This window comes from Cibotium barometz, chromosome 51, assembly GCF_041138505.1.
Source record: "Cibotium barometz isolate CiBa-2024 chromosome 51, ASM4113850v1, whole genome shotgun sequence".
NCBI classification, from domain to species: Eukaryota; Viridiplantae; Streptophyta; class Polypodiopsida; order Cyatheales; family Cibotiaceae; genus Cibotium; species Cibotium barometz.
In genome coordinates, this window is record NC_141096.1 from 9,587,540 (window position 1) to 9,610,038 (window position 22,499).

Here is a 22,499-nt window from a genome sequence, read left to right on the forward strand (position 1 = left end):
AAACAAACTTTTTCTTTAACCGCTCTCTCAAAATCTTACTTTTTTAAACTTACTAGGAGTTGCTTTTTTGCTTTTTTGAAGGTTCTTCCTTTTTAAAGAAAAAAACCTTTCTAGAGAGCCAAAATTTTCTCCATGAGGTTTCTATGAAAAATGTTTATCCTTTTCTTTACGATTAACATTACCCATGGTATCGTCAAATGTTTTTTGCAAATCTTATAGCCTCATCTAAGTTTTTTTCCTCTTTGGAGCGTACTTCCTTCTTGCACTCCCTTTTCAGGCCTCTAATGAAGCCTCTTACTTTTTGAAAATTGTCTATTCCCTTAACCTTTGAGATGATTTCTCTATAGCAAGCTACATATTGAGTGAGATTTAAATTCTTTTGTTTCATAGAATAATTATCCCACTCCTCCCAATTTCAGCCTTCTTCATTTTTGGGAAGATGTTCATTGAATGAGTCCCAATAATTGGGTACTTGCCTTGCTTCTACCAAACTCATCCACCACTTATAAGTTTTGCCTTCTTATAAGGATAGCTAGCTTCAATGGGGCAAGCATGATTAGGCACATATCTTAAAAGATGCAAATCTTTCCATTTTTATAGAAAAATATGGACCACATCTGTATTTATCTCCTTCTCTCCTCCACTAAAAGTGGGTGCATTTAAATCTTTGAATACCATAATACCCTAGTCTCTAGTTTTGGGACCCTCTTCAACTAGTATGGTTTCATTCAATCCTTTTTCTAGAGTTTTTTCCCCTTCCCTCACCAATGTTACTTTTAGTTATTTCTTTTACTCCCAATCCTTCCCCTCCCATCAAGGAGCTAAGAAGACCCATCATTTTCTCAAATTTGTTTTCTGTACTAGAGATTTTTTCTTTCATCGCCTTCATTTCCATATCCTCATAATCATTAAAGTCTAAATCTTGCATATCCATTTTCATTTGGTTTTGTAATATCCTGTTCTATATGGAAACACGACTTTAGGTTTTCCCCCTTCTAACCATTTCATCCTTCCCACCCTGAGAAGCCATTTACTCTAACACTAAGAAAAATGGAAAATTTCTTATAAAGCAAAAAATATGCAACACAATGACCTTACTTGGTTGGGTAATTATGAATTATCCTTGTCACAATGTTTGCTTCAATGATCCTTCAAGGTTGTCTTATACTCCATGTAGACCTCCAAGGTATGCCAAATTTATTAGGCAAGAGATATACACAATTTATTAGACAAGAGGAATTTTTAATGGATAAGATTTGAGAAATATAGGGATTAACTTATGGAAATGAATAGAAACAGATTAAGGTGTAGAGATTAATGGGTATAAGTAGAATTAGAGTTAGTAATGAGTGGCTCAATGGAAAAATGGAAGAGAAAGAACTTGGCTCTTATACCAATATAATGTTTCTTGCATTATAAGCTTGAGGATCTGTACTACTAGTACTTTAATTTTCCACCAAATCACATCTTAAATGGACCCTAAACTCATGGTTATATAGGCCTAAGTGGTGCATGAATTTTCAACTTCAATCTCTTGACCTTTCATTGGCTAGACATTGCCTTTTCATTAACCAATGCCTCTTCAACTAACCCTAGAAGGAGGTGCCCTCTTTTGTGTTCCTTGGGCTTCCATTTTGCACCATTTACTTTCTATTTTACTTTAACTTGAATGCCTATTAACCATTGCTTAGGTATTTCCTATTTGTAATCTCGGAACCTTATTTACATACAAACCTTTTACATATAAATAATCTTGTATATGCAAACCTTTTACTTTAACTTGAATGCCTATTAACCATTGCTTAGGTATTTCCTATTTGCAATTGACTGAACCTTATTTATATACAAACCTTTTACATATAAATAATCTTTCCTAATAAACCTTTTAGTGTTTCACGCCAGTCTCATAACATTATTTCTATAGATAAGGGTAAAATCAAAGTCATTTTGGACTTACTACTGCCCACAAACTACAAGGGAGTTTAAACACAAGCTTCTCATTATATTTGAGTGAACAGGAGAATGCCAACAATCCTATGACTCATTGAAGCAATCTGTGGCTAAAGCGCTCCCATACTATGAGTGCCAAATTGGGATATTATGTTCCATGTGCACATTGATGCTTCTAACTTTGCATTTAGATGTGTCCTAGCCCAACCAAGGGATTATAAATTGGACTACCCTATTAGTTTTGTAAGCCGTCAATTGAATGAGACTGAAACTAATTATACCGCCAGAATGTGAGGGTTTAGGAATGGTATATAGTGTTACAAAATTTACGGATTACCTTCTTGCTAATAAATTTATTTTTTATGTTGATTGTATCTTGTTAACAAACCATGCTCCATAGGGAGAATCCAAAGGTGGCTATTGATTCTTCTTGAATTCAATTTCACTGTAGTTGTGAGGCGTGGCAAAAAGCATGATATGGTGGATCATCTATCACACGTACCTAATGGTGAAGCACCAATAGGAGTTAATGACAAGTTACTAGATGCTACACTATTCAAGGTTGAGGCTATTCCAAAGTAGAGTGATAAATTCATTAACTTCTTAGCAAATGGTTTTCTTATAGAAGAGACAAGGAAGATATTCTTAGATGTTGCCCACAGGAGGATGAATATCTCACAATCATGGAACAAGCACACCAGGGGTAGCAGATGGACATTTTGCAACAAAAATCATAGCCAAGAAAATACTCCACTCGGGGTATGGTTACGAGACCTCGGCCAAGAGTATCTAAGGACCACCAGGAATCTCCTAAGATGGTGATGGTTAGCCTCTCTTTTATAAGTTTTTTCACAACATAAGATCCTACCCCACAAGAAACAAGGCATCGATCTCAAGGTACTATCACTAATAACCAAGAGTCCCACCAAGATCCTGTATGGTGATAGTTATTTTCTTGATCTTATTTACGTGTTTTTTATGTCTTTAAAAAAAATCTAATTATTTTCTAAAGGTCACTAAAAGCTGAATGGGAGTAAATATGGCCTTAAAGTTACTCTAAGTGGCACTTAGAAAGAAAATGTTACCCAGTCATAAGGTCTTTTTAGTTCTATGAATGCGTGCAATGATGTACATGAATAGTTTCGATAGGGTCCTCCCTCTGGGTAAATTACACTCACGCAATCATGTCATTGAGGTGTCACTCCTATTATGGATTGCAATAGTCAAGTCCCATAGCGCCTAAAATAAGTTCTACAGTGCCAACACAAGTGGGATGTTGCATACAATACGTGATGCTCATCAAAGGTAAAACATGGTGTAAGGGGATGCAACTATAGGTAGAAGAAGTCCACAAAGGTGGCTCCACAACGTCGCTCCCTAATGGTGCATAAAATAGTGCAAGTGGGTTTGGAAAGAAGGAATGCTTAGCTGCCCTTGAGAGTACAACTCTAGGCAATCTGGGTCCATGATAGGTTCACTCGTACAAATCCACAAAAACTCCATGCTCACGGCCTGTAGTCACAACAAGTTCATACTTCATTTTGTTATTTTGACATGTTCTCTTTCTCATTATCTATTTTTTAATTTTAATTGTTAGTTGGACTTTTAGTATGTGTATAGGTGCTATATTGTTGTACATGTTAGTGCAAGCGATATTGTCATGAGTTAGCTTTTTCCAACAGGCTCCCTCTTAATATGGACAATAAATTTTTTGGGGAGTGAAATGTGGGGGGTAAAGATTTAGGCTTGATGGAAACTCCCCCCTTCCTACGACAGGTCATCTATGGACTTCACGGAGGCTTATGTAAGCTTTATGTAGCCATCCTCACCAACTTTTATCCACTTGGGACTCTTGCTTTGGGGCACACTAGTTGTTGATGCTGTTGAGTAATCGAGGATTAAAGGTGGTAGTATGCTTAAGCACATATAGGACTCGCAGGTTCTTGGAGATGTGTTCACATTGATTCGAGAACTTGTTGGGTAGCAGGCCTTTCCTCAATTACTAGGATTTTTTAAAGTACATTTGAAAATGGAGGCTTTGTCAGAGTCTTCTTTTCTTAAGAACGAGGCCATCTTTTGAACAAGTTTCAAAATCCAAATCTTGTGGGATACTGGCAATGAAGGTATATCAATTTGTTTTCCCTTGTTTTCTTTGGCATTAGGGTTGGTAGAGATTGTTGATTGGCAGATAGATGTGTCTGTGAAAATGATGAGACTAGACATATGTATCCTCCTCAGCACCAAAATCCATCTATTATCCTCATAGTATCCTTGAGCTTGAAGAAGAGTTGGAATCCATCGAGAGGTAACCTATGGTTTGGATTGATTTTTGTTGTTACAACAGGTCCTTCTGGGTTTTCTAATAGTGGGTTGGCAATTGAGAACTAGTGGAGAGGCTTTAGGGACCCACTCAAGGGTAGGTTTGCTGATGCCCTACTAGTTAGTTAGTTTGGTATGGAGGTAGATGCAAATGTGGAGCTTCATATGAAGAACCTTGTGATGGTGAAGTGGATGTCGATGGGGAAGGAACAACATTGGATCGTGTCAATATTGTTAAGGCTTTGTTAATGCGGCATTTAAATGCTTGTTGTGCTGGTCCATCACAATGTTCCTGGAGTGTAAAAGTGTAGGGTGAGAATTTTTGCCTTGAGACACTCCTTGTGGCCCAGTCAATTCTGCATTGAGTCACTATCATCCAGGTCCATCCAAGAATGACATGTTCTTTTAAAGCTCCTATGGGCATAACCAAAAAGCTACCAAACCAAGGTCCCGTTATCACCATAGATGATAGTTCTAAGCAAACCAAGTACTCTTGTATTTTTGGCACTTACACCCTCTATTATCATGTTAGACTTTTCAAGTTAAGGTTCACCTAACTGATTCCATGTAGCAAAGGAGAGTAGATTGTGACTAGCACCCGTGTCAACAAGCATAGCATTATAGAACACTTTACCATAGGGGCTAGAAAATTCAATGGGTGTTCTAAGAGCTAGGATGTGATTCTCCATGTTGTCGATTACCTCTCCAACATAAGTTATGCAAGTAGGTCTAATGTTTTCTTCCCGACGTGATTGAAGTTTTTCGCATATTTTCCTTGCCTCTTGTTGGGCTTGGATCTTCTTTTCAGAGGCCCTTTCCATGGTGGCTTTCTTGTCACAAGAAGCACATAAGGATTCTTTGGTAAGGGATCCATAGTATTTTTTAAACTTATTGCCATTAAGGAAGCCTACAGTGTCAACTCCGTCAAGACTCTTAACACTTATAGTACCTTGTGGAGTAACTCCACAAACCCTAAATGGTCCCTTTCTAATATATTTGAGCTTTTTCTTTTCACTATGGACCCCATACATAAGTGAAAGATCTCCTACCTTGATCTCCTTGTCCTTGAGATTTGGTCAAACCTCTTCTTTCTTCGATCCTTTTTTGGCAGCATGTTTTGCAATACACTATTTGGCTTTCCTTTGTAAGTTATTCTAAAGCAACCAGTTGATCAGCCAATTCATTACCATCAAGATTTTCATTTATAGCTACCCTTAAGCTAGGGATCATGAACTCCCAAGACATTACTGTAATCAAGTCCATACACCATCTTAAATGGTGTATGAACTTGATACAATTGCAACTTTTTATGATGTGCGATAGGCCTATAAAGTTGTTGTGCTAGGCCCATAAATCTGTTGTGAGCTTAGACTCCCAGTCAGTGCATCGAGCCTCAAAAGTCTTTGTCACTATATCAATATAAGAACCTTGTTGGTGCTCTTTGCTTGGCCATTTTCCAGTGGGTGGGTAATATGGCATTGACTTACGGTGTGCGATCATGAATGTGTTAGTGGAATTTTTTATAACATCATTAATGAAATGCTTGCCTTGATCACTCACTAGTTCAAATGGACATCCAACACGGGTAATGATGTGCTCATATAGAGAAACTTAGCAGTTCGCCATGGCATCTGCTTTTCATGAAGCTCTTTCTTCAGCCCATTTGGCTACATAATCTATGGCAACAATGATGAAGCATGCTTGTGTGCCACGTGCAGCATGACTAATAAGGCCAATGAAATCTAAGCCCCATTTTTCAAAAGGCTGGTCGACTTTGACAGGATGCAATGGCATCATGTTCTTCTTTTGTGGCTTGGCACAACATTAGCACTCATCACAACCTTTTATAAATAGTGCACAATTCTTAAAAAGTATTCACGCTATCCACAAAACTTTGTATAACTTGAGACTGAACCATAACCATAGGCATATGACTAAGACTAGTTTAGGTATAGACAGGCTTATTACTAACCTCTAAGTTAAATTGGCCTTACCTTTCCTCTTCGTAGCACAACTTGAAGTTTACCCAGTTGTATAAAGAACTATTTATTGTTTAATTTTTTTTTCACGTAGGTATCCAAAAATTGGCCTTTAACTATCATCACCTTCCTATCAATGACATCGACTCATCTTCACCTAATTCCAAGGACGGAATCTACATAATGAGAAGGGGAGAATGTTAACCCTCATTGGACACCTCTCTAGCAGAGACCATCCATTGGAAACCGTCACTTCATTTGGCCATTGGCATTAAAAATGCTAATATAATATATTTTATGTGTTTGATTTTTGCTTGTCTGTGAAAGGCATGACACGGGATTAATTATGGAGATTCCATGCTTAGATTAAGTGTTTGCACAAGCCTAGACACAGCGATGGATAGCCATGGACCTATATTTTAAGTATGTCTTGCCAAGGTATAAATGCTTGCGGCCAATATAAGGGTCAATTTGTATTTTCACCATTCTCTCTTATACATAATCAATAGAGTGCTCTTCTTCTCTACTCTCTTTCTCTCTTGTGTCTTGCTTGCCTATTTTGATTTGAGTTCTTGCATGCTCATTGCATGTGTGTGAGAGGAGGTGAGAGAGTGAGTGTGAGAGAGAGAGATTGAGTCAGAGGAGGGTCACGTTGTGTTTGGAGTGTGGAGGCAGAGTGGAGCCCTCGGAGCTCCTACCGGGGTAGTGCAAAACCTACGAGGAGATTAAGGAAAAGGAGGGTTAAGCTGTGTTTGGAGTGTGGAGGAGGCAGTGGTGGAGTGGAGCTCTCAAGGCTCTTGTGGGGGCAGTGCAACCTACAAGGATCCCAAGAACAAGTATTCACGAGATGAGTGACACACCCTATGCTTGCATTTGTAAGCTAGGTCATGGAACATTGGCTTTTTAGTTGAGGCGTTTTATGCTCCCGAGTGTGGTTGGAAAAATCCCCATGACAAGTGGTTGTTTCCTGCGTCTTTTACATGGCACAGGGGCCTTCCATAGATTGTAAAAAGTTTTATATTTTTAGCTTTTTAACACCTCACCCTATAAGCAACTTAGCCATTGAATGATGTTTCTTTCATGGATCTAAGTTCAAGGGAAATGGAAGTTTTCTTTGATTATAACCATGTCCCTTTTGTAAAGAAAAATATAATCATGGATGCTTGATTACACATGTTGCACAACTATCAACAATGAATTATAATAAAACATTGAATTTTGGACAAATTTCCACTCATAATTTCTTATTCTTTTGAATAAATTTCATAAAATTTAATGAAAAGGCTGAGTTAATACTCAATAGACAATTATCTAAGCAAATACTTTTCTTTTAAGAAATATGGAATAACTTACGAGTCAAAGGCACCAAATGCATGTATAGTTGCGTAAATTATAGATCTGTAGTAATAAAGAGAAAGAGAATACATCATAAAACTTTCAGAATATTAGATCTTATAAAAGAAGATACCACCTTTTAGCAGTAGGTCCAAATCAACAACTTTCCCTAAAGAAGGTGCATGTTGTTTTCTTCCCAAAAATATGGAGAGCAATTTTTAAGTATTGTTTCACAAGAACAAATCATGTTTATGGTCTGAGAATGACGATTTGCTTCATTTTGATGTTTACATATGTCATTTACTATGTTTTCGAGATGTGGTGTGATTTTGGTAAGTACATGTCATAAAGGGTCTCCATATTGACCTTGTCTAACTTGAGATACATGGTGTATGTGCATAGTTTCATATGCTGCGTCACTGAGTGGGATAAGAAAAATGTTACTTTGATTATAAAACTAAAAGCAAATGAAACTCTATTTGTTTCTTTTGGTAGATTATCTTATAAGTTCTAAGTTATATAGGCACAATGTTTAGAATCATGTTTAAGGTGGTGCAATACAAGATCCTAGGTGAACCTATGGGAAGAAGGGGATATAACAAGCATATGGTAGCTTAAGGTAAACCAAACTATGGAGATGTAACTCAGTGGTAGTGGGTGGAGGGGGTGGGTGGGGGGGCGTGGGCGTGGGTGGGTGTGTGTGGGGGGGGTGGCCACTTTGGGGTGTGGGTGGGGAAAGCATGTGGTAATGGATCAAGGTTGTGACTTTAGCTCGGTAAGAGTTCCTTGGCTCTCAAGGGCATATTGGGGCATGTGTAAACACCCTAGTGACAAAGTAAAGGTGGAAATAGTGTGTAAATTTCTAGAAGCTTCTAGTGTCAAAAAATTCTATTAAAAATAGTTACGTATACTACAATTCTTGACATACTACAATTCTATTACAAATAGTTGCATATAGTACAGTTCTTGACACAACGGTCAATGAGTGATTTCCTTTTTGTTTTTGCATATCCCTCTCACACGTGAACATGCTTCTCTTTGAAAAGTGAGAAATGAAGATGGCGAACATTTCAATGAAATTTTAAAAAACTACATTCATTATTATGCCCAATCAACCTAACATTGAAATTCACTCTCAAAATCAGTCTAATCATACCTTAAAATTCTTCTTGTTAATGCAAGGTCTTTCTTTTTATTGATCATGTATACTTATGTTTCTTGTGCCCAATCAACCTACCATCGAAATTCACTCTCAAAATCACTCTAATTGTATACTAAAATTCTTCCTTTTAATGCATGGTCTTTCTTTTTAATTATGTATAGTTATGTTTATTTTTACAATAATGCCCTCAATGGTATACACCATGCAATAATCCTCCTTTATTACTTTGATTTTGTACTTATCTTTGTGTTGGAGTACTCTAGTGTCTCACTAACTTCAATCGAGGAGACATGCGATGAAAAAGTTAGGCCTAGTCAAGCATGCTAGCTTTTGGTTTCATACTCTTGCATGCGTTCAAACCCCCTTGTTTTTTAATAATTGCTCCTATACAACGTATGTGGGCATTTAATCACTAGGAGGGCTGAAATTTGAAGCCTTCAAAGGGCATCAAAGCCCTTAAAACCTTGTAGAGAAGGCCTTTTAGAAAATAGGGTAACAAAAGGGCACTATTTTCAAAATTTCTCAAAAGTTTACACAAACATATATATATTTTGAAGGTCAACGTCTTAATTCATGGCCTTCAAATTGAAGGTTAAGGCAGGAGATCCCAATTTCATGGTTGAATTAGTCCTATTATTTTATCCGGTCACCTATGACGTGGGCTCTATGACGTGGGCTCTAATGCAAGCCCCCAATTTCTACGTCCTCAATGACTAATGTACGTCCTCAATTTATACTAATGTACGTCTTGACCCAAGCTTTAAATACTCCCACAAGCCTGGCCTCAATTGGATTGATTTAAGGCTTTAGCTGTGATCAAAATTAGGGCTATGCTTGAACCTTATACTACTCTAATGACTCCCACAAGCCTGGCCTCAATTGGATTGATTTAAGGCTTTAGCTGTGATCAAAATTAGGGCTATGCTTGAACCTTATACTACTCTAATGACATAATTAACTACTCTAACTACTCAATTAATACTAGTGCAAATTCACCCAAAGCGTCGATGATGTACTCTCACATAGCTGGATTAATGTGGGTTCTCAATGTGATGGCAATTGTGGTGGCCCTGTCATGGTGGGTTTATGTGCATAATTGGAGGCAAATTATTCTTGGCATTAAGGGCAAGAATCCAAAGGCAATATGGCCAATAATGGGCTCTCAGTATGAAGCTTCTCTTAATTTCCACCGTTTGCATGACTGGTGCCACTCTTTCTTCACCAACCAGCACCACACTGTGGAGCTTAATTTCTTCTCAACTCGGATTTACCTCACTGTGGATCCCGCCAATGTGGAGCACATACTTAAGACCAACTTCCGTAACTATCCTAAGGTCGATTACCGCTAATTTGTCTATAGTTTACTTTGATTACGCCTTGTTTAATTGTAATACCGCCGATTTACATCATTTCCTAAGGTTTTAATCATCGCCCCAAAAATTTGATAATATATTAATCAGCAGGTTAATTTAATCGAGTTTCATTCATCTGTAGTTTGATTGCAGTGTCTGTAATTCAATATAAGGTTCAAGCATAGCCCTAATTTTGATCAGTTAGCATATCAATCATGTTTGAGAAATTTCTCTAGCTGTGTAAAGACACTGATCGGGAAATTAATAACGTATGATCAAAGTTAATTACGATCACAATTATGCTATCAAGTGCAATTAATCCTTGTTTAGCTGGTGTTTGGATTTGATTCAGGGAGAGAAGACGAGAGAGAAACTGAATGATATGTTGGGCGACGGCATTTTCAATGCAGACGGAGACATGTGGAAAAAGCAGCACAGGATTGCAAATGCAATATTTCGCGGCGAAGCCCTAAAAGATTTCAGCTTGAAATCCTTCCGACAGGATACCCTCCACCTGCTCGCCATCCTCGACTCTGCAGAAAAATCAAAACAACCCATCAACTTGCAAGTAATTATACGTTAATTTCCACCTTTAATCTCACTGATTAGCGCTAATTCTCCCGTCGTAATTCTCCGCATATCAAAGATTTTAGAAGATTTGCGATATCAGCGATTTGTAGCTAAACTAATCAATTACAGACTGTTGTGGTTACTAAACAGAAAATGAATACTATTGCTAAAAAGAAAATTTATTAATAAATTAATTTGCAGATTTTTTGTTATACTAGCTTAAATTGACTTGATTTTTTTTTGAGAGGACTGTAAGCTTAATTTGACTTAGTACAAAAATCTAGCTGTGCTTAATTTGTTACTCATTGCGAGTAACAAATCCTACTGAGTTAAATTTACTAACAGGAAGCTGTGATTGCTAAATCAAGGAAATTGAATCGTAATTGAATTCATCTGCTAATGGCAAATTTTACTGAGCTAATTATAATGAAAGGCAGTTACTGCTAAATAAAAGTAGTAATTGAATGAGCTAAACACAAATTGAGTAATGTTTGCGATTAAATCTAGCCCTGAAATCACATAGTTTGCAATTGCTATTGCTGTAATTATACCAAGGAAGGTTATTACGAAATCAAGGAAGGTTATTAAGGAATCAAGTTATAATTAGTGATCATACTGCTAAGTACGAAGTTAATCGATTGAAGTACAGGGAGATTACTGCGAAATTAAGACATGATGATTAAGTGAGCGAGTTAAAGTAATGATGATTTGTGGACAATGCAGGAACTATTCATGGGTATGACAATGGATTCCATTACCAGGGTGGGATTTGGGATCCAGACGGGCCGGAGCGGCATGTCCCCATCGTTACTGCAAGCCATTAACACCTTTACAAAAGCATTCGACACGGCTAATGAGATGATTAGCACGCGCTTTGTGAACGTGTGGTGGAAGCTCCACAGATTTCTAAAAGTGGGCAGAGAGAGGACGTTGATGCAAGAGCTGCGCAAGCTCAATGCCTTCACCACACACATCATCGCTAAGAGACGAGCAGAAATCGACCTGATCTCAAGGCAATCCATGGGCCACTGCAGCAACAACATGATTAAGGTATGTACATTAATTATGATCATCACTACGTCACTTAATCACATCCATCCTTCTTCTTCAACTGTGTTTAATCATCACTCTCCTTCTTCGGCTCAATCATTCTTCTTCCACTGTACATGTCTAATTTAATCATCGCTGATCTCCTTCACGTGTGCTTAACCACTCTTCTTCCACTGTGGTTAATCAGCACTGATCATCTCCTTCAAGTGTGCTGCTTAATCGTTCAGAACTAGTGATCATTAGTGGAGTTAATGAAACCGCTTTGTGCTTTGATTATCTTCCTTCAATTGTGCTTAATCGATTCACTGGTGCTAGCTTGATCATTCAATGATTCAGGCATGCATCGTCAGTGGAAATAATGAATTTGTTTTGTGTTTGATTATATTCCTAAGTGTGCTTAATATAATAGTACCTAGTTAACTTAATCAAATACTAAATGGTTTAAACAGTTTGCTAAGAGTGTTAAATCCAATGGCTCCATAACGTCATCGAGGTTAACATTAATAGTGCACATCATCAGATTGTGTGCACACACACAGTACACAATCTAACCACCACCATCAATCTTTTGCTTGAAAACACACGCATGCAATCTGGCCACCACCACCTTAATCCACAATTTTTTTTCCTTGAAAAAACACACACACACACACACACATCATTCTTACAAACTCATATAACGTTCTCAATTTACAAGTCAAGTTTGGAACTGAACACATGGACGAATTAGGTGTAAAGAAAGGAGGGAATTGCCTGCATTCCTCAACTCATAGGCTTGTTGATCATGCGAGATTAATTTTTGAACTGATCGATGAACAGGTAAAGGAAGACCTTCTGTCAAGGCTAATGGCGATTGATGGAGGTGGTGGTGGTAGCGGCGGCGGCGGCGACAAGGGACTAAGGGACGCCATCTTGAACTTTGTGCTAGCAGGGAGGGACACAACGGCGGTGACAATGTCATGGTTTATATACAACGTGTGTAGGAAGAGAGAGGTGGCGGAGGCGGTGTACAAAGAGGTGGCGGCGGCGGTGATGGGCGTGCATGGGGAGGAGGCGCCGACCAACTCAGCTGGTCGAGGGGCGCTAAGCTTTGAGGAGGTGGCGAATCGCCTGAGTTTTGAAGCGCTCGCCAACATGCATTACCTACACGCTGCCCTCACGGAGACCTTGCGCTTGCACCCTGCCGTCCCTAGGGTACTCTCCCTTTTTTTTTCCCTTTTTTTTTTCTTATTATTATACATGATGCCCCCTTCTCAAAGCTTTCCTAATAACACATGTTCTTTCTTTCTTCTTTTCCCCCCCCCTCTCTCTCTCTCTCTCTTTCTCTCACTTCACATCTCAAGCTCCTTTTTGTTTCAACTCAAAATAAATTATCCATAACCCAAAAAATCATAACCCAAAAAATTACCTTATCCATAACCCAAAAAATTACCTTAAGATCCTATCGTTTCAAACATTAAAAAGCCCCTAAACAAAGGCCCACCAAAAATTCAAAGCTTTTTAAACAAGTTAGGAATAATAAATTGAACCAAATTATAGGGCCCTTTTAATAGTGTTGCCTTAAAAACAATGACATATACATGTAGTTCATCATGTTTGTTTGTGTGAGAAACAATATTTCTTTAGCTCAAAAAGTATGCTTTCACGATTTTCAACCTTTGTAATAGCTAAATATGTTTGATTGCAAATACAAGAACAAAGCTATTATAATACTCTAGACTAGTTACACTATATGCTAACTTTGCTATTTATTTTTTAGGATACCAAAGTTGCAATCCATGATGATGTTCTCCCTGACGGAACTGTCATCAAGGCAGGGGATCATGTGGCATTTGTTCCGTATTCCATGGGACGAATGGAATTCTTATGGGGGAGTGATGCCCTTGAATTCAAGCCCGAACGTTGGTTGAAGGTTGATGGCTCATTCAATCCAGCATCACCATTTAAGTTTACCGCATTTCAGGTAATGGAAAACCACACTCGCACTCTAGAACAAAACTTTTCAAGATTATTCCACAATTAGTTGCCTTTTTAGTATTCGTCCATGCTCCACGATCATTCATGCTTGTTTTTATTTCTTCCCTTGGTTGAAAAAGTAATTTATGTTAATAGTTTGGATGCACATTGTAGGCTGGCCCAAGGATATGTTTGGGAAAGGATTGGGCATACTTGCAAATGAAGATGGCAATGGCACTACTCTTGTTTTTCTTCGAGTTTAGACTTGTACCCAATCATGTAGTAAAATATCGAATCATGATGGTTTTGGCAATGGCCAATGGTCTCCAAGTAACTGTACATAGGCGATACACTCTCTAGTTCTCATGACGTGGAGCTAGTTGTGACCCCACTAAGAGATGATGAGGTTAACTTTTCCACCCATGACATGCTTAAAATTCAAACTATAACCATTCACTCTCTTAGAAGTTGAACACATGACCATCTCTTAGTGACCCCACATGCTCAATTCAAACTATCCCATTCACTCTTAGAAGTTGAGCACATGCTCAATTCAAACTATTCCATTCACTCTTAGAAGTTGAGCACATGACTATCTTTCGAATCGGTGGTAGTCGTTATATAGAGATGGTCAATTCCTTAGACTTTAGAATTTTCTCATCACCAATTGGTTTCCACAATTCTCTTACATGCATTTGTATAATACAAACTAGTCGGGAAGAGAGAAAATAAGTAGGTGGGTCAATGAAATATCCCCACATTTTCATTGATTTCGCAACCTTAGGTGAAAAAGGAGATAATAAAGAAAGTTAAGATAACTTTCCAGACAACTGGCTAGTATCTAGGACCTCAAAGTCATTGTAATTTCTATTTCCTTCTCAAGGAGAAGAAAAATATATTGCCTCATTTTCAAGGAACTGATTTTAACTACTTCGACATCAATTATTTAACCTATGGAAATTTAAAAGTTTCTTTTCATGCCTTTTTATTTAACCTATGCAAATTTAAAGGTTTCTTTTTAAGCCTTTTTTTAAGGGGGTTTCGATGTTAAGAAATATGCTTCTTCTTTGTGAGTTACATTTTAGAGTGATTGGTGATAATGCTAAGTTTAGTGATTGGTGATAATGCTAAGTTTTGTAGCTTTATTAATTCCTATGAAAATTAAGTAGGTTCTTCTAATTAAAATTTAATGGAGATGTAGTAAAATAATTTCAATGTGGAGGTACTATCTACATGATCTTATTATAAATATTCTTTTTCCTTTTCAAAAGGTATATAGAAAGGTAGTTACAAGAGGATGTTCCATCTCTGTGCACATGCTAAGACTAGGATTATCTATTATAGAACCTTAAAAAAATACATCTATTGAAAGTAGTGTAATGATATACATAATAGTGGAAGCAGGATCAAGATAATATAAAAAGCAGTGAATTGCAGAAAGAGGAGAGTAAATAATATTACTACTAGCAGATTACAAACTGATGGCAGTTCTGCTCACCCATCTACTTTGGGTAAGGAGATTTGATGGTGATTTAGACCGACTCTGGATGGATAATGTCTTGTTTACGAGAGTGCTTGAACTCAATGAACTCAATGATTAACTAAAGCTGCCAAACTAGTCTATATAAAGTGGAGGGTAAACAATATTGTTACTTGCAAACTTTGATTACAACTGATGGTTTTCCTACTTCATATGAAGCAAAGCGTGCTGCCTTGTACTCAATCTCCATAGAAGAAAGTGCCACTACAGGCTACTTCTTGCTGATATACGATGTAATTCCATACCCAATAAGAAAGAAGTAACCAAAAACAAATATCTTGCCAATCCATGATGTAATTCCATATCTAATAAGACAGAACTAACCAGAAACAGATTTCTTACTATCACAATCTCCTGCCCAATCTGAGTCACTAAATCTAATCAAGGAATTGACCGATTTATAAAAGATGCCATACCCAATGGTACCTTTGATGTACGTTAGCACACGCATCCCTACCTCCAGTGGTTCTCTCAGGGATGATTTGAGAACTTGCTAATTAAGGACACCAACTACAAGGCTGACGGCAGTGAAGATTCCGTCTGAATCTTGCCATACCTTAATCCCCAAACAAAAATGTATAAGCCTAAGATCAGTCATGTCAAACTTTGAACTCCACATCTTCTGTGTATACATGCTCGAGGCCCGAGGGGCCTATTTCAGCCCTGTACAATGCCTTCCAAAGTCTGTATGCTTTTGTTTTAATATGAGTCTAGCATTCTTAACTCGAGAACACTATGCTGAGTAGTACTCGTCATTTGCTAGGATCAAATCTTTGGTGGGTTTAAGGAAGTGTGGTTTGATGCACTAGAGCAGGTTTGAAAATGGATTGAAGCATGTTTTTGCTCACGTCTCATGTGTTCAAGTTTATATCTCTAGACTTATGTTTGTAGACTCACACATGCTCACGTGTATAGGTTCACATATGTAGGAACATGTCTGCATGCGCGCACATGTCTAGGTTCACATATACAATTTCACGCCTCTAGACTCAAAGGTTTATATTAAAGGTCTTTAGTGCTTTTGGAGTAGGTCTAAAAATGGTTTTAGGCACGCTTTTTTCTTGGCTAGGCTTACATCGATAGGCTCACATCTCACATGTCCAAGTTCATGCCTCTAGACTCACATATGTTGTGCGCTCTTACCGCATGTCAATGCATTTATTGGAAAACCAGTGAAGCAACTCCTGCTGAGGGTAATAAACTGATGAAAGCTTCATCAAAAAAGACTTGCTGTGCTATAGCTCTTTCTTGTCCATCAACATAAGAAACATCACCATCGAAGCCAACCACTACAGGCAAAACAAACTCCCCTTTAAAAGGCACCATTGCCAAAGCATCCACTTCAGTTCCTGTATGCTCACCTTTATCAAGGCCAATAAGAAATTCATCTATCACAGCATCCATAATCTCATCCATAGCATCAACATCATTCATAGTCTTCTGGTAATGCTCCTCCTTCATAGCATCAATTCTGCTCATGGCTTTCTTAACATTAATGCACATCTAATCATCCAACTCCAACTCTAGTTCATCATCCTGTAGACTTTCTACATCCCACTCATCCCACAAAGGTTCATCATCCAAAGATTCAAAAGCATACTCTTTCACATCACATGCATACCGTTGCTCATGATTCACTTGTACCTCGACCATAGCATCCAAAGGAAGTACATCAAGATCTTGTGGGAAATCTGCTTCAAAAAACATATACTCTTCAAGAAAGAGCATCCTCTATCATAAAATCAGTCCTCGCTACTTCCTTGCATTCTTCCTGTATGGCTTCTTCTTGTTGGGCAACCTTATCACTAAGCACTTCCTCATCAATAACCAGGGTAGCCATCTCTGCATCCTCCTCACTGGATGAAGTATCATCTGTTCCCTCACTAGTAGTGGTGCTACTAGTCGTGTCATCAACACTTGAATCTGTTTCATTTTCCCCTTCATCATCAACAAGCTTCTGATTATCCATATTAAATTGCTTTTTATCCCCTTGCCTGTCATACAGAGTAATGACCCCTTTCCTCCAATCTTGAACAGCCTTCACCGCTCTCAGCCATGGTCTTCCCAAAATGATGGGAAATGCACCCATTCCTACCGGCATAACATGACAGTCCATAAGCACCTTTACATCAAAAGCCTGCAGTTCTAACTCCTTGATCACACCTAAGCATTTGACCTTCGGGTGATTGGCCAACCGAATACGAAAACCAGACACTTTAGTAATATTAAGACCAAGCCTCTCCACAGCTGCTAGTGTGATTACACAAATTTGTGCACCACCATCTATATATGCCTCTCCCAAATTCTTCCCTTTGTGCCATACATCCACCACATGACATATATCAGGCAACTCCTCAACAGATAAAACAGTCACTATCCCTCTGGCAGGCTCCTTCTCTCTCGGGTTCTATCAATTGCCCAAAAGTAATATTAGCTTTCCTTCCAGCCATGTCCTCCTGCAAATTGTAGCTATCCTGCCCAACCCCCAGTGGAAAATCAGTCACTTGAAACTTCCTACGAGGTTTTCGCTTCCGCTTGACCTTTACATCCCCTCCTTCCTTCACTTTACCTTTCTTCTTGCTAGGCCCTGCAGCATTCCTATCTTCCCTTTCCTGTGGCGTCCGTTTCCCCAAAGGCATTACATCAGCTTTCGTCTCCTTTGTCTTCTCAAGGGTGACCACATTAACCACCTTAGTTTTACCCTTTTCCTCATTTGTCAATCCACTGGTCCCTGCTTCACCTTTAATTTCAATTCCATAATCATTTTCCCTATTGGGAATCTGAGAGGGTAAGGGATACATATCACCCCCCATTCGCTGAGGCTTATCACAATCAGGACTTATATGCCCCAATTCACCACAATTCCAGAATGTAGGAATAAACCGTCTACCAATGCCAAAACCACGGCCACTTCCATAGCTTATCTGACCTTCAACCCCTTCCTGATTATAACCTCTGCCTCGGTCATGTCCACCACCACCGTTCCCTATCATTTTCAGACTCAGATTCTTTATACAATCCACTATTTGCCTCATGTCCTATTGAAGCCCTTCATCAGAAGCTGTAACAGCTGTGGGTGCCACCTTTGTCCCCTGTGGTGTGGCATTATTCATTTGAGCTTCTGTCGGTTGCACTCTTTCCAGCACAGTTCTCATCGGTACCGCTTCTACCCTTCTAATTTCAGGCCTCACTACCACTGGAACCATCCCCAGCTGGCTCATCCGTTGCAACTTCCAATCCTTTGATTTGGCAATCTCCACCACATCCTCATAAGATTTGGGCTTCTTTAGTTCAACCTTCCAGCGAATGCCTCCTTTAATTCCTGCAACAAAATGATCCTTCTTCATCATGTCCAGAGGTACTTGATCTTCCCCTAAAGCCCTGCACAAAGTCTCCCACAGTAAGGAGAATTTCTTCACATAATCATCAATTGGCTCCAATTCGCCCTGTGTCAACCCCTGCACTTCATGCCAAACTCTGTTTGGATCCTCAACCTTCTTGAACTTGTTCAAAAGTGCAATCTTCAATCCATCCTCGGTCATTGGAATGCGTGGCGCAACATCTCTTAATGACTCTTCATAAGTTCTATACCAAGTCCTTGCATCCCCTTTCAAGCAGATGCTCAACAACCGCAATACCTGTACCGGTTCATTGATGTGGTTGTTTATGCACGCAACCTCCATTCTTTCAAGAAAATCTGCTACATCTTCATTAGGACCACCAAAAAACTCTGGATACAACATCATTTTGATCTCCAAGTTTCACCTCAAATCCCGAGAAAAACAAGAAAAACACCTTCCCTGAAACCTTCAACTCCTAGGGCATACACCCTTGTAGACGAAGAAAAATACCTGAGCTCTCCTCAGTGTGGGGGCACCAGAAAGCTGTCAAAAATTTCAGACACGGAATCACCTGCCTCTATAGTTGTCCATCCAATAGCCTTGGAAATCACTAGCAACCAGGGGCACCACCAGCACACTGGCTGGAACACTTCTCACACAATTCACCACACCACCCACACAAAGCAGGGGCATCATAGACAAGTAAACACCCAGCAAACACATACACTTCCACTGTGTGCGTGAGACGAGGTAATCGAAGGCTAGCACAAAGTGCGCTATGAGAGTGTAAACCTGTGGACTACACCACCAAACACGTCAATCATAGCTTCTCCTACAAATCAAAACACACAGGATACCAACACACAACCATAGTAGCCAGATACATCACCAGTATCATTCATCCTCGAATTCCCAACCTCCATACAGCTTCTTCCGACACAGAAGCTTTTACTCACACAACCATCTCACATACACGACACTTTCACATCAACACAAGATGTATAATCACATGGCTGTCCCCCATTCATCTTGGCTAATCCCTCTCTTGCCTTTTCTTAGAACACCATCACCTCAGCCCTCGAGCTGCCTTCAGACACCAGCCCCCGTAGCTAATCAACAAAACCAACACCCCTACCCTGAGACACCAGGAGGCAGTAACCCAACAACACACACACAACTATGAGCTTTTGCCGGCTCTGTGTGGTAGTAAGGGTAACAAGACACCCTCTCTCTCTGCTACTAGCTTTGCGGCCAAACAAACGAGCATACCACTGCTGCGCTACCCAAATACAGGTACACACCATCTCTCTGACGTTGTCAGCATCGGACACCAGTCACAGCAAGGAAAAACGCCAACATGAGCCTCCACTACCCACGCTGCAGTTGACGACCCTTGTTCTTACTATCAGCGTGCCAACCTCCTCTTTCTTCCACTCTCGGTTGACTCTAGCACCAGCCTCACCTTGTTACAGTAGACGCCACCTTCCACACTTAACTGCAGTCGGTGTTCCTTTCCTCCACGGCTTTGCTGCTGCAGTTGACGACTTTACTTCTTCTTCACTCTGCTCTCTCCCTTCGCTACCAGCCCCGCCACCTATTCTCTACTGTTGTCGACCCACACGTTCTTTACTGCTGGCGCCAACCTCTTCTTTATTCCGCTTCAGTTGACACCACCATTGTTACCCTAAGCGGCCCCTCAGCGACGACGAACTCTTCCTTTTTGCTACCAGATGCGGTTCACTCCACAAGTCGACACCACCTCCTCTGTTTTTTTGCAGTTAAGGCTCTTTTTTTTTTTTCACTTCAACACCTTGCTTTTTCTGGTTCTCTGCAGGACTGCCACCTTACCTTCTCTAGTGATGCATTGGACGCCTTCCTCCCCTCAACTCAGCTGCGCCCGACACGAGCAGACCTTCTTCCACTTCTCTGGCTGCAATCGCCGCCCACACTCTCTGCGCTGCCCTTCAACTGAAGGCAACCTTCTGCTCCTGCGTCACCAGCCACCAGTCGTAGCAGCCCACTCAAAACCCAACTCTCTCTCTGTCTCGCCGGCAGCTGCGCCAACACCAGCCTGCTCGTCTGGCTCTACTCCTTCTTTTTGTCGCTCCAGCCACCGCCAACGACCCAGCAAACCAAGGCCACTCCTTCACGACTTCTCTTTGTTGCTCCCAGAGGCGGCTACCCCACCACAGGTCGGCACTACCTGTCTTCGTCGCCACCAGCCTCTGCCCGCAGTCCACCAAAACCAAAGCAACACCTACCCCAAACTTAGCTCCGCTCTCTCTTGCCCTTGGCCAAACTGCTGTCCCACTAGTGAGCCGCTTCTCTCCATTTTTTTGCCGGCCATGTTGGCGTCTCTTCAGCCTGGAGGATGGTCACGATCCTTCTTTTCTGCTTAGCCGCCCAACGTACTTGTTTCGCTACATAACTTACCAAACATGGCTATTGCCCATGCGCTGCCATCCACCTTCACGTGGTTACTAAAAATGGCCAACATCTACACACATTAGGCACCCAAGAACTATATCCAAAATCATCCCACAATCAATCAACCATCCTCGAGGCCATACGCACTGCTGCAATGAGAAAAACTTCAAATCTCAAGCACCTGCTCCCAAATGAGAAAAACTTCAAATCTCAAGCACTTGTTCCCAAAAAAAATATGCATGTACTAGCTTACTACCAAACCATCCACTATGTACACTTGCCAGGGCATTCAGGGCCAAGTCTTTTTACATGCCATGCATCCCATATGTACACAAGCCCAAAACACCTTACAAGATTTTGCCTGACACATGGGTAATAGCTTCTGCATCTACACCACTAGCATGGTAGGTGAGATTATGGGTGATATGTGGCCAGTGGGATGACAAGCTGTGTGACAGCCATTTTGGATTACTAGATACTGGCATAGTTATATCGCACTTCATTTAGTTGGGTTCACATTATGGACCGACCCTTGTATGTTGTAGTAGTTGAGTACTAACCTATATAGTTTGTACTCTTATCTTTATGTTATGTTGGTTGAGTAGAGAAGAAGAAGATAGAAAAAAATTCAGCCATCCATCTCTCTCTTATGTCTTGCTCTCTCTTGTGTGTGTGTGTGTTCTTGATTTGTATGTGGAGTGGTATTTTACTTTGACAAGGTTTCGAATGTCAAGTGCAATGCAAGTGTATAGGGAGAAACAAATAAAGTGTTCCTAATGCATGCGCTTGAAAAATACAAGCACCTATATGCTTCACAAAAAGAAAACAGAATGTTAAGCAAGCTGTAAATCATATTGATAGATTCTTCAGGTGATAGGTCATACCTTGGGCTAGTGGTACCACCACCAAGGTCCCCCTATCCGAAAGATATACTTAAAGGGATTTTACAGGTGCGGTTTCAGATGTATCTCTTTTTAAAAAATAATAATAATAATAATAATAATAAATAATTAAATGGTGGTAAATGTGAGTGCATATATACAACGTGCCAGTGCATGACTCGATGTTGGACTATGCTAATGGTTGGAAAGACCATTAATGACAATAGACGTTTTTGTGTGTGTGTGTTTTTAAAAGGAAATGACTATGCCCTCTACCCAAATAGACAAATGGCAACTCTTACTTATATTTACAATTTTTACATGTGTATTATGCATTCAGTTTTAGAGAAAATGATTGGCAGCCAATGTAGCTGTCGTCGCAGCTCTAGATAAATTGTGTTCTTCTGAATGCCATGTAGGGGGGACAAAATTATGTATCCACCATAGTCTCAAAATCACACAACATATGTCCAAGTAAAAATATGAGACGATGGAAGCTGATATTTACAGTAACAAATCTAGTTGCATCAAAGGTATTGGAGATAGACCCAAAATCTGCAAGTACTTCATAAGCATGTTAAGCAACAAAATAAATCAAGAATACACAAGATGTAGCCCACAAAGAACTAGGCACATA

At 39.7% G+C, this 22,499-nt stretch overlaps 1 protein-coding gene across 1 annotated transcript; it reads left to right on the forward strand.

Moving 5' to 3' along the window:
- Nucleotides 1-9,541: 9,541 nt before the first annotated feature.
- LOC147609307 (cytochrome P450 704B1-like) lies at nt 9,542-14,661 on the forward strand. The gene is made up of 6 exons (XM_086787850.1): nt 9,542-10,079; nt 10,450-10,665; nt 11,391-11,717; nt 12,537-12,911; nt 13,477-13,680; nt 13,848-14,661. Exons 1-6 carry the CDS (start codon nt 9,753-9,755, stop codon nt 14,031-14,033), a joined length of 1,635 nt encoding a protein of 544 aa, XP_086643976.1. The 5' UTR covers nt 9,542-9,752; the 3' UTR covers nt 14,034-14,661.
- The last annotated feature ends 7,838 nt before the right edge of the window (nt 14,662-22,499 follow it).